This window comes from Ornithorhynchus anatinus, chromosome 20 (assembly GCF_004115215.2).
Source record: "Ornithorhynchus anatinus isolate Pmale09 chromosome 20, mOrnAna1.pri.v4, whole genome shotgun sequence".
NCBI lineage: Eukaryota > Metazoa > Chordata > Mammalia > Monotremata > Ornithorhynchidae > Ornithorhynchus > Ornithorhynchus anatinus.
The window spans coordinates 1,195,524-1,211,563 of NC_041747.1; the positions used below are offsets into that span (position 1 = coordinate 1,195,524).

General features: G+C 53.8%; 2 protein-coding genes across 4 annotated transcripts in view; one reads left to right on the top strand and one right to left on the bottom strand.

Moving 5' to 3' along the window:
• TNFRSF19 (TNF receptor superfamily member 19) overlaps positions 1-7,864 on the top strand; it is a 60,787-nt gene extending 52,923 nt beyond the window's left edge. For all 3 annotated transcript variants that reach the window (XM_007664097.3, XM_007664098.3, XM_016226774.3), the window contains exons 8-10: positions 2,301-2,403; positions 3,272-3,674; positions 5,478-7,864. In XM_007664097.3, the coding sequence (XP_007662287.1) occupies positions 2,301-2,403; positions 3,272-3,674; positions 5,478-5,486 (515 nt within the window). In that variant the 3' untranslated portion in view covers positions 5,487-7,864. The remainder of the gene's footprint in view (positions 1-2,300; positions 2,404-3,271; positions 3,675-5,477) is intronic.
• Positions 7,865-13,163: 5,299 nt separating this feature from the next.
• LOC100089996 (mitochondrial intermediate peptidase) overlaps positions 13,164-16,040 on the bottom strand; it is an 80,151-nt gene continuing 77,274 nt past the window's right edge. The window contains exon 19 of the mRNA XM_029048157.2: positions 13,164-13,407. Coding sequence (XP_028903990.1) covers positions 13,310-13,407 — 98 coding nt within the window. The 3' untranslated portion in view covers positions 13,164-13,309. The remainder of the gene's footprint in view (positions 13,408-16,040) is intronic.

The window sequence follows — 16,040 nt, forward strand, 5'->3', positions numbered from 1 at the left end:
AGATGCGATTGCCAGGGCTCACGCTGGCCTGATTGGCAATCAGTCAGTCATATTTATTGAGCAGTTACCGTGTGCTGTTTGGAAGAGTACAGTACATCAGAGTTGGTAGTCACGTTCCCTGCTCACAGCATACAATCCGAAGGGGGTTAGGATTAGGCATTGACCCGGCCCCAAGAAAAGGGGACTGCATGGAGGTGGCGTCGGGCCCCGCGGGCCCACATCTCAGATGCCCCCTGAGCTGGCGCCCCTACGTTTAATCCCTGAACCAGGTCCCCAGGACGGCTTAGGTGAGACAGTTGGGTAGCGGGAGAGACTCCTATCTAGCAATGGGGCCAGGGCTGCCGACTCTAAAAATCACACAACGCTCTTCAGCCCTACATTGGGAGACATGGTTTTAGGCCTCCTTAATGCGTATTTTCGACTCCCCCGGCCCCCTGCCCCCCAACACCCCCGGGATGAATTCCTACTGTTTAATTGGTATTTACGCCCATAAACGAATGTCTCAGGACATCAAGTTCAGTCCCAACGACTAATCAGGGTGAAAAGAAAAAGTCGATTTCCTCTATCTTTCCAATCTTTCGGAAAGCACTTTGTGGAATCTCAAGGCGTTTGACCAACTTTTCCCACTGCTGCTGTCAGACAGGGCACCAAGGGAGGAGTGGTTGGAGGAGTGGTTTTCCCCAAGAAGAAGGGAGAACGTCGCTTAAAAGAGACATGGATCTTTCCTCTCTGGCAGAGGTGCAAAGCTCCAACCCCACCGTGGTCCTGGCTTCCTAGGGACCTGAGAGTTTGAAAGTAGGGCCGGGGGTGGTTTTCTAACTTTCAGGGGTGGCTGACGTGGTGCCGGCGGTAGGAGTCACCGAGGTAGAGGAGGCTGAAAAGGTTGAGGCCCCCCTCCCTCCCTCCCACATATCAGGCAGTTGGCCTGATGGCAGCTAGAAAGAAGGCCACCTGGGCTTGTGAGCCGCGATTGGGAGGAGCCCCAAAGAGGGGCAGCCAAGCTTGGCATTTGGATCTCGGCGTTCATAGAGTTTCCGAACCAGGTGAAGGACTATGACTTAGATGATTTTTTCCCTCGAACTGAGGGAAAAGAACTAGTGGAAATCAAGTGGAAATGTGTGGTTGGCCATGAAGTAACTGAAGGAACGTTCTTCCAGAACTGACCACCCAGAGCACTTTCCTCTTTTTTTTTTAATGGCACTTGTTAAGCGCTTACTGTGTGCTGAGGCACTGTACTAACTGCCGGTGTAGACACAAGATCATCAGGTTGGATACAATCCATGTGCCACATGGGACTCACAGTCTAAGTAGGAGGGGATAGGATTTAGTTCCCATTTTTCAGTGAGGGAACCGAGGCACAGAACAGCCAAATCACTTGCCCTAAGTCACAAGAGACAAGTGGCAGAACTGGGATTAGAACCCAGGTTCTCTGACTCCCACATTTATGCTCTTTTCACTAGGCAATGCTGTTTCCCATACCTTTTACCACATTAGAGGATTGAGAGGCCTTATTAATGCCAGCCTCACTCCTCCTCCTCCTCCTCCTAGCACTTTTTTTTTAACGTTATTTGTTAAACGCTTACTGTACAAGCGCTGGGATAGATGCAAGTTCGTCAGATTGGACAGACTCCATGTCCCACAGAGGGGTCACGGCTTTAATCCCCATTTTACAGATGAGGAAACTGAGGACAGAGAGGTTAAGTGACTTGCCCAAGATCACACAGTATTCAGGTGGCAGAACAGGGATTAGAACCCAGGTCCTCTGACCTCTCCAGCCTATGCTCTTTCCACTAGGCCATGCTGCTTTAACTTCTGTCCGAATCTTCCACACCCTATTACTCTAGCACTAACTCCCACCCAGATCCTCTTTTCACTTCTTTTTCCTGTCTGTAAATCATGTTAATAATAATGATGTTGGTATTGGTTAAGCGCTTACTATGTGCAGAGCACCGTTCTGAGCGCTGGGGTAGATCCAGGGCAATCAGGTTGTCCCACGGGAGGCTCACAGTTAATCCCCATTTTACAGATGAGGTAACTGAGGCCCGGAGAAGGGAAGTGACTCGCCCACAGTCACACAGCTGACAAGCCGGGAGTCGAACCCATGACCTCTGACTCCGAAGCCCAGGCTCTTTTCCACTGAGCCATGCTGCGTTGAGTGTTTCACCCGTTGCTAGAATTTAAGATTCCTGAGGACAGGAATCACGTTTGGTAACAAGCGCTTAGGAGAGTGCTCTGCTGACAGCGGGCTCCCCCCCCCCCCCCCCGTACATACCCTCGATTGAGATGCGTCTCTTCCTCAGGGCCAGTTCACCTGATTCCATCTCTGTGCTGTGAGGAGACCTGCAGCCTGGACCCCAGTCCGCACAGCTGCGCCTTCCACCCCAAGTCTTCTCTGCATGAAAGGTAATTGGCCTCGGGCAGCTGGTATTTGTTAAGCGCTTACTATGCGCAGAGCACTGTTCTGAGCGCTGGGGTAGACACAAGGGAATCAGGTTGTCCCACGTGAGGCTCACAGTTAATCCCCATTTGACAGATGAGGGAACTGAGGCACAGAGAAGTGAAGTGACTTGCCCACAGTCACACAGCTGGCAAGTGGTGGAGCCGGGATTCGAACCCATGACCCCTGACTCCGAAGCCCAGGCTCTTTCCACTGAGCCACGCTGTATTAGACGCTGGTGGGGTGCCGGGCTCACCCATCATGTTAATTCGGAGGCTGGCGGAGAAACGAAATGCCTTGCCCAAGTCAATCAATCAACCAGTGATATTTATCGATTGATCCAATTGCTGAATTGTTCCTTCCAAGTGCTTAGTACAGTGCTCTGCACTCAGTAAGCGCTCAATGAATACGACTGAATGAATCGAGCATTTACTATATGCAGAGCACTGTTTAAAGCGGTTTAAAGCTGATTCTTTACAACAGAATTGGCAGATGCGTCCCCTGCCCACAGTGTGCTAAACAGCGCTGCCCTTCACACTCCCGCTATTATTCCCGAGACGACCTCCAGTCACGGTCCCGGTCCTCTCCGATGCTGACAGTCGAACCAAAGCGGCAATTTTCCATCCGCCTCCATCGGGTCTTCCCGGTACGGATTCAGCCAGAAAACAGACCCGAGATGTAACTAACACAGCACCGGTTGAAAGAGAAACGCACACGTGGTAAAGAGTCAGATGGTGGTGAACCTGATTTTTAAGGTGAACGGTCTCTCTGCGGGACCTCTCCAGTTTGTACTCACGGACTGTCCTTGGTGTCTTTCGTGTCTCGGCTCCCCAGGAACACCAGTTCCATCGGGGAAATGATTCCGACGTTCTTTGGTTCCATTTCTCGCTCCACCTGCGGGGATCTTTCGGACGCCTGGCCCCTGGTACCGACGACCCCTCTGGACGGTGACACCCTCTCCCTCTGCGACTCCTATCCCGGACTGAACGGAGATGGGAATTCACTCGGTCCCCAACGGGAAAGATCAGCCCACCTGGACTTGAGCGATGGCCAGGATTGGGAAGGCGCGGCTGTTCCAGCTCAGACTCATTCCGAAAACCTGGGGGAAGCGACTGAATTCTCTAACCGCAGTGTATCGACAGGACAGCTGCTGAGTCAAGACACGCTATCTAACCAGAACCAGCCAGGAGGAGAGAGTGAGGCCGTCGTGAGAATGGCCCTTCCAACCTCGAACCAAGTAAGACGTAGCGATTAACTGACCGTTGTGTGAATATGTGGGCTTGGGGGGAGCAAGCGCTACATTTTCTCCGTGAACACAGAGTCCCGACCCAGCGTGCGGTGGAATCATTCACAGATCCACGGTATTTACTGAACGCTTACTGTGTGCCGAGAACTGTGGAACCCAACGGTTCAAGACGGTTTCCTGCTTTATGACGGTTTTCCACGTGCGGGGCCTGACTTTGTTTTCAAAACCGCTTCGGCGTCCAATCCCCGCTAGGCCCCGCTCAAGGAAAGGAGCCCATGTCTTGCTGGCTGAACATTAAGCCGGTTTCTGCACGGCTGCTGTTCAACTTGTCTGTGCTTGTACTCGCCTCTGTCGTAACTCCCCTGGCCACCCTGGGCCCCTTTGGTCCACAGATGGCGTCGGCCTGGGCTTGCTGCTCTCAGTCATTGCTGTCAGCACGTCCCGCGTAGCCCAGTTGCAGCGCCTCCAGGATGGCGGATGGGCTGCTTTCGGCTCTCTGCTCCCATCCCGGGTCCCTTGCTGCCCATCCTCGCCCCTGCTCCAAGGGATAATGTCCCGGCCCCACCAGAGGAGGGAAGTCTTCCGAGCAAAAGTGGCCATCGTCCACCCCTCCTTCCCCGACCCTTCTGCTCACAAGCCCCCGAGTGCCCTGCACTCACGTCCTCCCGGAGATGACGCTGTTAGTCACCCGCACCGACCCGGGACGGAACAGATACCAAAATACAACAGCGGGAAGCTTGCTTGCAGTTGCAAGTGGGAGAGCTGGCTTTATCCTTTGGGCCAGGGATAGAGTGAGCCTCTGACTCAATGGGGTTTGGTTTGGTGTTTGTTTATCTGTCTGAATACCAAAAACCAAGAAAGGAGATTCTGACTTAGGCCAGAAGAAATGCCAAGATTACGTCTGCCCGATGGCATTCTGCCTCCGACCCCGGCCCCGGGATCTTGGCCGTCCACCGCAGGGTCTAGGGATGGACCATCCGGCACCTCGGACATTTCCTTCTGAATCCCAGGGCCCCGTTATGAAACTTTTGTCCCTGAATTTATCCCAATCCCCTTCTCGAACCTGCCAGCTTCCTCTGATAATGAACCCACTTGTCTGCCCCCGGCTCAAATATCTTCTTTTGCCGGATTGTCATGCTTCCTCTTTGCAACACTTGACGCTCCCTAGGCTTTTGTCTCTATCACCGTCCTTTTGCCGCTTCTGCTCAAAAAGAGCCCTCCTTTCTTTACTGAGTGTGCCATGGTGGTCTGTCCATAGCAGCTGTCTCAACTGTACCACCATATTGTCTGAGGTGGTCCTCCTTTGCATCTTTTAACACACTTGCTGTATCAGTGTGTTAACAGTGCCACCGATCTGTGTGTGTGTGTGTGTGTGTGTGTTTAAGCCTGCGGGGGCGGGGGGGAAGGCTGTCCAACTGCCCATCTGGCTCCCAGGTGAGAGGGGGGATAGAAAGGAGCCAGTGGAGATCACATTGTCTGTCCAGGCGGTGAGGCCAGGTTGGGACCTGAGGAGGGGGGCACAGAGCGGGCGAGAAGCAGAGCTCCTGAGCATCTCTCCCCTCGGGGCAGAGAAAGCCGGGAAGCAGGAGGCAGGCGAGCTTTATCCAAGTCTGGTAGGGTGTCACAGTCCGAGGATAGAGTCCCTTTAGTGAACAGTGTCTGTCTTTGTGATTTCCTGTAGCTGAAACAATTGAAAGGGCACTCCTTGAAAAGGAAACTTTTCCCTCCTCCTCCCAGTAATCTCTACGAACCAGCCACCGATTGTGGACCCACAGATATTCTTTTCTGTTGCAGGACGCCTAGAGGACCGCCATCTCCCCCAGTGGAAGTGTGTGCCACTCCAATGCCACGCTAGGGTCGCTCTGTGGGCTTGGGAACGGAGCCCGACTTGGTTCTCCATTCTGCGTGGTTTTAGAAAAGCTGAAAGAACCTGGCAGGAGTTCAGGCCTTCCAACCCGCCGCCGCCGAGCCAGACCGGCTGGAAGCCGAAACCCCAGGGATAACCTGAGAAGGGGCTCGGGGCAGACTGTGACTCTCTGCCTCCTCCGCACATGACACACCCCTACAGGGCTCACGGATTGAGGGTGCAGCGAAGGAGACTGTGTATATTCATTCATTCGCCGTTCATTTTCATTTGAATTGCCCTCGCCAGTTTAGCCCAGCCCACGGTTTGCAGCTCTCCGTGGCAGAAGAGACACGGCAGGGGCCTGCGCTGCGCCTGGAGGCATCCTCTTATGAGCTGTCCCCTCAGAATCCCAAACTTTAACCCGGACACCTTTTTCCTGGACAGCATTGTGAAGGGAATCGCACCTGGGACATGATGGTTTTTACTGACCAGATGACGGTTTTAGTAGATTGCCACTTGGGTCCTCGAGGCTGAACGTAGGAGCTCGGGAAGGTGGACGTGCTCAGGAGCCTGGTTATCGGGCATCTGTAGAGAGCCTTTCCGCCTTCCAGATGCCCACATCTCGTTCACAAGGCCCACGAGCCGCTTTTCGGTAGCATTTGGCTAGACTCCAGAGCCGGCCTACTGGGATCAGCAAAGGGTTCGCGGGCAGAAAATAACTGTCCAAGAGGGAGTTTGTCCAGTTCACTGCGGGTGACCCCACAGAGTGACTAACGGGAAGAGTTAAAGTCTTGAAGTCAACACCCATCCCCTTTCCTTGTCCTGTACCTTGTCTCTTCTCCGTTCTTCTCTCTTCCCCTCCTCAGGCAGGGCATGCTGGTGGTCCAGAATCCCCACTGCTGCTCGGGGTGGGGCTGGGAATGAGATGGAGGGGGGGGGGGGAGAAAGGAGAGGGACCCTGAGTGTCAACCCTTTAGCTGCAGTGCTAGAAGCAAAACGGCCGGCGGGGCAGACACCTGGCACGGTCCCGCTTTCCCGATCACGTGGGATGTAAGCACCGCAGTGAGCCGAGAGCGAATGTGTGCCGGGGAAGAACCGAGGTTGCCCAGGTTAGTGCCTGCTCGATGTTGCCAAGAGGACAGTTGCCCCTTTCACCACCCGAGTCCTCAAAACCGGGTCGGGCCCGTGTTTTATCCCCAAACCCTCCTGCTGGCCCGAGGAAAACCTGACACGCTTGCACTTTAAAAATGGCATTGAATGTTCAGTCAATCCAAGGGCAGCCACACAGTTTTGTTCTCTGGAACCCAACATCTCAGCTCGGGGCATCATGCTCTGGGGCAGACAGTTCTAATTGCCTCTCAGTTTTCAGGGGAGGAAAGAAAGAAAAGAGGAAGGGAAGGAGGGGGAAATTCTGATCTCAGTGAATTCATAGCCCGGGCTTATCTTGCAAGTTACAGTCTCAGAGAAAACTTCTAACAAATTCCCTCTGCCCCAGTGCTGAAGTTCAGCCCTTGCTGCCAGGAAGTAGTTCTGGTTTGAAATAATGGGCTCTTTCAGGCAGGCTCCTGGGCTGTCAAACATCCCAGGCTTCCTTGGCCTCCTCCACAAACCCTGCCCTTCGGGGAGCCTTTGTTCCCCTGACGGCTCCCTTGCAGGCCCTTTCAGGGTCCAGTATTCACGCTAGGTCAATTTCTCCCGGCCAGTTTTTTTTGGGTGGGCCTTCATGGAGGGGGGCCAAAAGCCCCCAGTCCCATATTGTTCAGTCCTCGGGCGAAGGGATCGCTCGGGGCCCAGTGGCCCAGTGGAGCGGGGCACCATGAGGCAACGGCCCAGATAGGGGGAAAGCCACTTCCTTCCACGTCAGCACTAGACAATCTTTGATTCCTTTTGCCAATACTAAACTACCTTAACACGACTTGGCATGGCAGTTGTCTCTCCGTCAATCCCAAGGAAGACTTCAGGCACATTTCAAGGAAGCGTGGGGGCTGGTGGTGGTTTGAGAGCTGGAGAGTCCAGGCGGGCGGGGAGGGGGCATTGGCCAGAACGTCCAGCTTCCCCTCTGGCTGGATGCAGCACCTTCATTCTCCGAAGCGCTTTCTCATCCAGGATCCCTCCCGGCCTTTGGCAAAGAGGGCAGGGGACCGGGGTCGTCACCTCCATTTTACAGATGAGAAAACCAAGGCCCAGGGACCGGGGGACTTGTCAAGGTCCACTAAAGGGCCCCAACAGCACCTTGCCGTTTCCTTGAAATCACGCCACTGGACTACGTGCTGGGGTGGATACAAGCAAATTGGGTTGGTCACTGTCCCTGTGCCACGTGGGGCTCTCGGCCTCAATCCCCAATTTCCAGATCAGGGAACTGAGGCCCAGAGAAGTGAAGTGACTTGCCCAAGGTCACACATTAGACAAGTGGCGCGGGCGGGATTAGAACCCATGTGCTGGACTTTTCTAATCCTCTCAAAGGGTGAAAGGTAGAGGAACGACAGAACGGGGCTTCTAGGGGATCATGTGTAGAGAATACATTTCGAACAACAGATTTTTCGGCCTTCACCCAATTCTGCCAACAGGGACACAAACTACTGCTCCTCGCCAGGAACCAAGAGCAAGGTCATTACTGCCTCCTTGTAGAGAGGCGGCTTTTGAAACGCTTGTCAATTTCAGTTTACTTGTATAGATCTTTTGTACTGCCTCTTTATCTGTGAATAAACTGTCACGTGAATTGTTACGGTACCATGTGTCGGCCTCTGGAGTCTGTTCCGTTCCCATCCATGCGGCGTCGTCATCGTAATATTAATGATGTATTTAAGCGCTTACTAAATGTCAAACAGGGCTCTAAACTCTGGGGTAAATACAATCGCTGGACACAATCGCTGTCCCACATAATAATAATAATAATGATGTTGGTATTGGTTAAGCGCTTACTACGTGCCGAGCGCTGTTCTAAGCGCTGGGGGAGATACAGGGTCATCAGGTCGTCCCTCGTGAGGCTCACAGTTAATCCCCATTTTACAGATGAGGTAACTGAGGCCCGGAGAAGTGAAGTGACTCGCCCACAGTCACACAGCTGACAAGCGGCAGGGCCGGGAGTCGAACCCATGACCCCTGACTCCGAAGCCCGGGCTCTTTCCACTGAGCCACGCCGCTTCCCACATGGGGCTCACGGTCTTCATCCTCACTTTACAGCTGAGGCAGCGAGAAGTGACGCGGCAGACAGGTGGTAGAGCAGAGATTAGAACCCAGGTCCTCTGCCTCCCAGGCCTGTGCTCTTTCCGCTAGGCCACTTTACTTCACATGTCGGATGCCAACCCGCCCTCCCATGCTCAGGAGACACGTGCCTGCTTCTGGGCTTGGTCCCGTGGCTATACGACATGCCTTCCAGAGCCAACTCCGGCCGGAGCCGGTGCGGAAAACTCCGGCCCTGACGATCGGCGTGGAAAGGCATGAGCTCACTGTACCCTATCCTGCTTCTCTGCGTCCTGGAGGGGGTTTATCTGTGGGAGAGCCAGTGGAATACAAACTGCAAAGCTGGGGAGCCTTTAGAAAGAGAAAGGGGAGGCAGTGGCGTGACCGGGAAACACTTTGGAGTTCCCGACGGACAGAACGCCTGGCGAGTCTTTGGGTGATCCCCTAGCCTGTAAATTCACTGTGGTCAGGGGACGTGTCTACCAACTGTTACACTCTACTCTCCCAAAAGGTCAGTACAGTGCTCTCCACACACGTGGCTCAGTGGAAAGGGCACGGGCTTGGGAGTCGGGGGTCATGGGTTCGAATGCCGGCTGCGCCCCTTGTCAGCCGTGTGACTGTGGGCAAGTCACTTCACTTCTCTGGGCCTCAGTGACCTCATCTGTAAAATGGGGATGAAGACCGTGAGCCCCACGTGGGACAACCTGCTCCCCCCGTGTCTACCCCGGCGCTTAGAACAGTGCTCTGCATATAGCAAGCGCTTAACAAATACCAACATTAGTATTATTATTAAATACAATCGACAGAGTGATGGATTGTCAACCTCTGCTGCCTTGCCCAGTGTCCGCTCAGCCCCAAAATGCAGGCTTCCAAAAAACCCCGTGACGACTTCACTAGTCGGGGCGCACGAGGTCTTGTCGACGGCCACGGGCCCCGGCCCACCGAGCGCCCCCACCCCTCCTGCAGCAGCCCGAGCCCCAGTCGCTCTTATCTGCAGCACGTTTCCCCCTTCTGACCCCGCTCCCTTAAGCCAAACAAAGAGCTCTTATTGGAACCACCGGGGGCCGGGCAGGGGAGAGGACGGGTCATCGGCGGAACAAAGCCTCACGATGCTCACTCTGTGCAGGCCGCAGCCACCAAACCCGGGCTTCGCTCGGTCGCGTGAGCTGGCAGACGGCCCCCGCCCTCCCAGGGGAAAGGGCTGCTCAGTTGCTCACCGGCAGGGAATCGCAAAGGAGAACGGTCTGCCAGAAGCCCCGGCCCAGGGACGGAGCCAACGTCCTGGGATGGGGAGGGGTGGCCGGACGTTACCGCGGAGACCCCAGCCCACAACCGGCCATGCAGGTCGGCGAGGGAAACTCTCCTCGCTCCTCCTCAGGTTTGCGAGCTCGCTAAAGGGACGGCGGCGGCCAGGCTGACCGGCCGCAGGGAGTCGGCCCCCGGGGCCCAAAGCAGTCCCGTCCGTCGGCAACCGCGGAGTCACTCTCTTTCCCACTCCACCGTTTGGAAATGTGTCTGCGTGAGCCCCGGGTGATCCCTCGGTAGGCGCCTGGCACGTATCGTTGAGGAACGAGCCATCGGTGTGTCCCGATGACTTGGTGGACACTGAGAGTCGAGAGTAAGTGCCGCAGTCTCTGCACGTGGTGGAATGAGGCTCAGTGAAAACGGGAATGGGAAACTGATGAGACACCAGGGGTCCCTGAGAAGCCAGCCCTTCTCTTCTACCGGAATCTCCCCGAAACAGATCATATAGTGCCATCGGTCTTCACAGCAACAGGCGGTGGGAATCGCAGCTCCTGCTTCGAGACGCACCATTCAATCCCCAAACTTCAGATACACTGCCATTTCAACGTGTCAAATTGGCAGAGCAGTGATCTAGAAGCCGGAGGCCCCGAGTTTGAGTCTGAGCTATGCCATCTGCCGTGTGACCGTGGGTCGCTTAACTTCTCGGTACCTCGGTTTCCTCATCTGCAAAATGGGGATACTACCTGCCTTCTCCACCTACCTCACAGGCGAGGGTTGAAATGAACTAATAAACGTGAGCGCGCTTTGGGAATAAAAGCGCTACAGAAAAAGTTAGAAGTGCGGCCTTAATAATGTTGATATTTGTTGAGCGCTTACTAGGTGCAGAGCACTGTTCTAAGCGCTGGGGTGGACACAGGGTAATCAGGTCGTCCCACGTGAGGCTCACAGTCTCAATCCCCATTTTACAGATGAGGTCACTGAGGCCCAGAGAAGTGAAGTGACTTGCCCACAGTCACACAGCTGGCAAGTGGCAGAGCCGGGATTCAGACCCATGACCTCTGACTTCCAAGCCCGGGCTCTTTCCACTGAGCCACGCTGCTTCTCTTGTGGATAGAGCACGGGCCTGAGAGTCAGAGGGGCCTGGATTCTAAACCAGACTACACCGACTGTGTGCTGTGTGACTCTGGGTAAGTCACTTAACTTCTCTGTGCCTCAGTTACCTCATCTGTAAAATGGAGATACTGTGAGCCCCACGAGGGCCATGGACTGTTATCAATCTGATTAGCTTTTATCTACCCCAGCATTCAGTACAGTGCTTGGCACATAGTAAGTACTTAACCATTAAAAAAAAATGCCAAAGGGATGGCTTTGGTGTCTAATTTCTCTCAGTTTCTTTCTTCTCTCACAGGATCCTCTACAAGAGAAACCTTCCCCATGGAAGCCCAAAACCATCAAATGGGCTCGCTCTGATTTTATGTTGCCACTAGCCTGCTGTGTGATTTTGCACAAGTCACGTAACCTCTCCGAGCCTCAGCTCCCTCGCCTGTAAAATGGGGCAAGCCGCTCGCCTCTCCCTCCCTCGCTGGGACAGTGTAACTTACCATTGCTGTAAAAGCTAGATTGGAAACTCCTCAAGGGCAGAGGCCGCATCTTCTAACTACTGTACTCCCCTCGGTGTTTAATTCAGTGCTGAGCATACAGGAGGCTCTCAGTAAATCCCACTGACCGACTGAAAGCACTAGGCAAACATAAAGAAATAGAGACCGAAACCAAACTTTGGTCTCATAATAATGTTGGTATTTGTTAAGCGCTTACAATGTGCCGAGCACTGTTCTAAGCGCTGGGGTAGACACAGGGGAATCGGGTTGTCCCACGTGGGGGCTCATAGTCTTAATCCCCATTTTACAGATGAGGGAACTGAGGCCCAGAGAAGTGAAGTGACTTGCCCACAGTCACACAGCTCCCTATTCGAACCCATGACCTCTGACTCCCAAGCCCGGGCTCTTTCCACTGAGCCACGCTGCTTCTCATATTCCCCTCTGTGTCAAATCAACGGTATTTACTGAGTGCTTACTGTGTGCCGAGCATTCACTCACCTACATTCATTTCATCGTATTTATTGAGCGCTTACTGTGTGCAGAGCACCGCATTAAGCGCTTGGAATGTAGAATTCGGCAACAGATAGAGACGATCCCTGCCCTGTCTAAAAGGGGAAGACGACAAAATAAAACAAGTAGGCACCAAAACCATCGAGATAAATAGAATCACAGATATATGCACACTATACTAAGTGCTTGGGAGAGTACAAGAGAAGCGTGGCTCAGTGGAAAGAGCCCGGGCTTTGGAGTCACAAGTCATGGGTTCGAGTCCCGGCTCTGCCGCTTGTCAGCTGTGGGCAAGTCACTTCACTTCTCTGGGCCTCAGTGACCTCATCTGTAAAATGGGGATTAAGACCGTGAGCCTCACGTGGGACAACCTGATGACCCTGTAAATCTCCCCCAGCGCTTAGAACAGTGCTCTGCACAGAGTAAGCGCTTAACAAATAGCAATATTATTATTTCAATACCACAGAGTTCCTAGAAATTTTCCTTGCCCACAAGGAAATTACAGTCTAGAGGGTGAGGCAGACATTAAAGCACAGATATGTACCTAAGGGCTATGAGGCTGAGGGTGGGGTGAATATCAAGTGCTTAAGGGATTCTCCAGAAGACCTAACTCTGGAACACCACAGGAGGATGAAGACGATGAGTTAAGTCACCACCTACCTGGCACATCCTCTGGCATCTGCGAGGATAAAAAAAAAAAAAACCGCACCTGAAGCTGACACCTCAAGGCCAAGAGGAAGACAGGTGCGTGCCGGATAAACCGGGAACGACGACGGGATTTCTTTGCTGCTGAAGGACTGGTTTCCATGGAGCGCATTTTCAACTTTGGACAGGTGAACCACGAAGAAGAACCGCATGCCTCATCTTTGCACAAAGTGCCGAACTTGTATCTTCAGACGGCAAAACGGTTGAGTTCTTAATTAAGCTCCCCGATTTAAACGATTAAAGATCAACGGGACGAGCCATCGTGCCGAAACCCGCCACCTCCGGGAAGGCCCCGCCCCAGCCAGGTGCCGACACGTCGGAAGGGCTTCCCTCCGCTACCGGGGGGTAGGGGCTTCTCGCGGGAGCGCCAGAGACGGGTGGACCTGGCCAATGTGGAAGGGTGTCAGCGTCATTTCGACAAATGATTTATTTCAAGATTCCTTCAATTTGAGATTTACAGAGGTCGTTACCTAGAAGCACACTGAAAGCCAGGAACGAGTTTCCCCAGCTGGGCCTTTCGGAGGTGGTTAATGGGGTCTGCGCTACTCAGAGTCCAGGAAGTAAGTCTCAAAGTCGGGGTCCAAGTCTGAAACCAGGGCCTCCACAAAGTCTTCGACCGAGGGACACTTCTCCAGCATGCCTGCAAAAGCGAGAGCATCTTATCAGCCACTCCGTTGCCACTGCACACACGTGATGACACGCAAGCGCTTCGGGGGCAGGGACCGGACCCTGCACTTCGATGCCATGTGCCTGTAACACCATGTGACTGAGCGACCATGTCCCCCGGTGCCTAGGGCAGTGCTCAGTCCCGATCCCACGCTCAGGAAATGCCGTTAGGACGGTGGTGCCGACGGCAGATCTCACCGAATGGCAGTGACGACTTCAGGTTCAGGAAAGGAATCGTTTGGCTTTTTCCAGGGATCACACAGCCAAATCACACTGACAAGCTTGGTTCGTTTCAATTTGCCAGGGAGACCTGACCCCAGGGAGAGGGGCAGGGGGAAAGAGCTAGGGATAAAGTCCCATGGCCTGAGGGTCCCAGTCCTGCTCGAGATCCCGGTCGGCCTTTCACCCTGTCCTTTTTGGGGACAAAGAGGGTGAACCACTCACCCCCAAGCTTGCCCTAGGCCAAGACTCCCCTCCCGACCCTACAATCATTCATTCACTCAATCGTATTTGCTGAGTGCTTACTGTGTGCACTGTTCTAAGCGCTTGGGAGAGTACACTACATACAATAACAGACTCATTCCCTGCCCAAAATGAATTTACAGTATACAGAGGGTGACAGACATTAATACGAATACACAAAATTATAAGGAAAGCGGCTGGCACGTAGTAAGCGCTTAACAAACAACAGCATAAAAAACCAAATGAAAGAAAACAAAAAACCCATCAGAGTGGGCACGGGCACTACTGAGGTAGGATACTCCTCTTTCGAGGCCCAGGACCATCCAGGGGAGGCCCTCCTGCAGTCCTCCTGGCCGCTCTCAGGGCCTCCTTCTTCTTTCACTGGAAACCTGGATCCTGCTTCTTCTCTCTCTGCTGCAGATGCCCGACTGGGAAACGACCCGTTTCATTTACGAAGTGGGATTGTGTCCCGGAGTGAGTGACCCCGGGGGTTGGGAGGTGGGGGGGGCCCCAGGCCTACCAGAGCTGGTTACAGGCGGCTAAGCCGGGCCCTGACCTATCTCCCACTTCAGAACACAGGGGAAGAGATTAATCCAGGAGACTCTGTCCGCTCCAAATCGGGAAGGACTCTGAAAGGGGTGGAGGAGGCACTTGTAAGCTTTTAAATGTTCATGGAGAAACGGACTTGGCCCAGTGAACTTTTCACAGGAAAAACACGTTTTTCGTGTCTGATACAACGGGGTATGTTAAGGTGTTAATTATTCTCAGCTGTGCACCGCAGTAACCCGTCAACCTGTAAGGGTTTTTCTTGCTTTTCATACTTGAAGCATTTTCATAATGAAAAGATCTGTTATTGAATCCGCCAGAAGTTAAAACCAGTTCCTGCAGAGCCAGCCCTCATCCTTAAGTATAGCCCCGGTGTTCCTTTGAAGTGGTTCTCCCGGGGCCCAAACTGCCAATGTAAACATGACCTCCCTCTCCCCTCCTCTCCCCTGCCACACCTAGAGCACATCTTTCCCAGACCCCGCTCCTGCTCAAAGCAGCTATCTGCCGCTCAGGGAATGGCCACCTTTCAGGGAAGACCACCGCTCAGGGAAGACCCCCCGCTCAGGGAAGCTGCTGATGACAGGGGTGGTGGCTCTGGAAGGCGCACACCCGCCCCAGACCCCGGCATCGGGGTTGGCTCCAGGCTGGGGCTGCTGCCAGCCGCCTGCCACTCCCAGCCGACTGGTCAGAGGTGACAGCTTCAGTGCTTTGAGGAGCAGGGCCGGGGCCCGAGGCTGCCCCCTTTTTCCCACTCCCCTCTCCCGGAATCGGATCCTGGCTTCAATTCAACTTCAATTTGCCGTGCGAGTGTCAACATGAAATAATCCTCTCCCGGTGAGGGAGCCAAAAAACAGCCCCCAACAATGCTCGCAGGCAGAATTAGGAGGGAGAGCAAAAGAAGAGCTAGGATTTACACGCGGGTGGGAGGAAAAACCGCCAAGAACCCCCTGATCGTCCAAAGCTGGCAAATGCGTTCCTTTCTTCTGTGGGTCTCTCCTGAAACGGGCTTTGTTCACATTTCAGTTCCCCGAAAATGCCAGAGAGGCAGGAGGACAGAAAGCCCTAAAAAGAAGAAAATGAAGCATGGCCCTTGCCCACAGAACCGAAGGTAACTCTATTCCTGAACAAACCCTGAAGGAAGGAATGGGGAAAAGCAGGGTCGATAATATACATCACTAGGAGACGGATCTCTAAATATTGGTTTGGAAGAAAGAAAGCAAGCTGATGCTGAGCTCCAAAAGCAGAAGCAGCAGCTGGGTACTGGTGTCCTTTGAGTTTGAAGATGAGAGCACAAGCGAGATTTCTAAGTCTCTTTGGGGCCCCGAAGTCACTTATCTCTCCTGCACATTTGCCACTAACCCACTGGTGACTTTGGGCGATTCTGGCACGGTCACTGAGGCACGGCCGAGGACCCTGGTGTCCCAGTGCCACGGACGTACCCAGGGAGGAACCCGCCGCCCCCAGGAACTACCGCCGTGACCTCGGGGCAGAGGCCCCAGCAAGATATGGACGGACAGGAAGATCTTCGCGCTCCCGCCATTCTCGCCACGGCCTGGTGAACTCATACTCATCCTCAACTGTCAAATGTGGATTCAATAC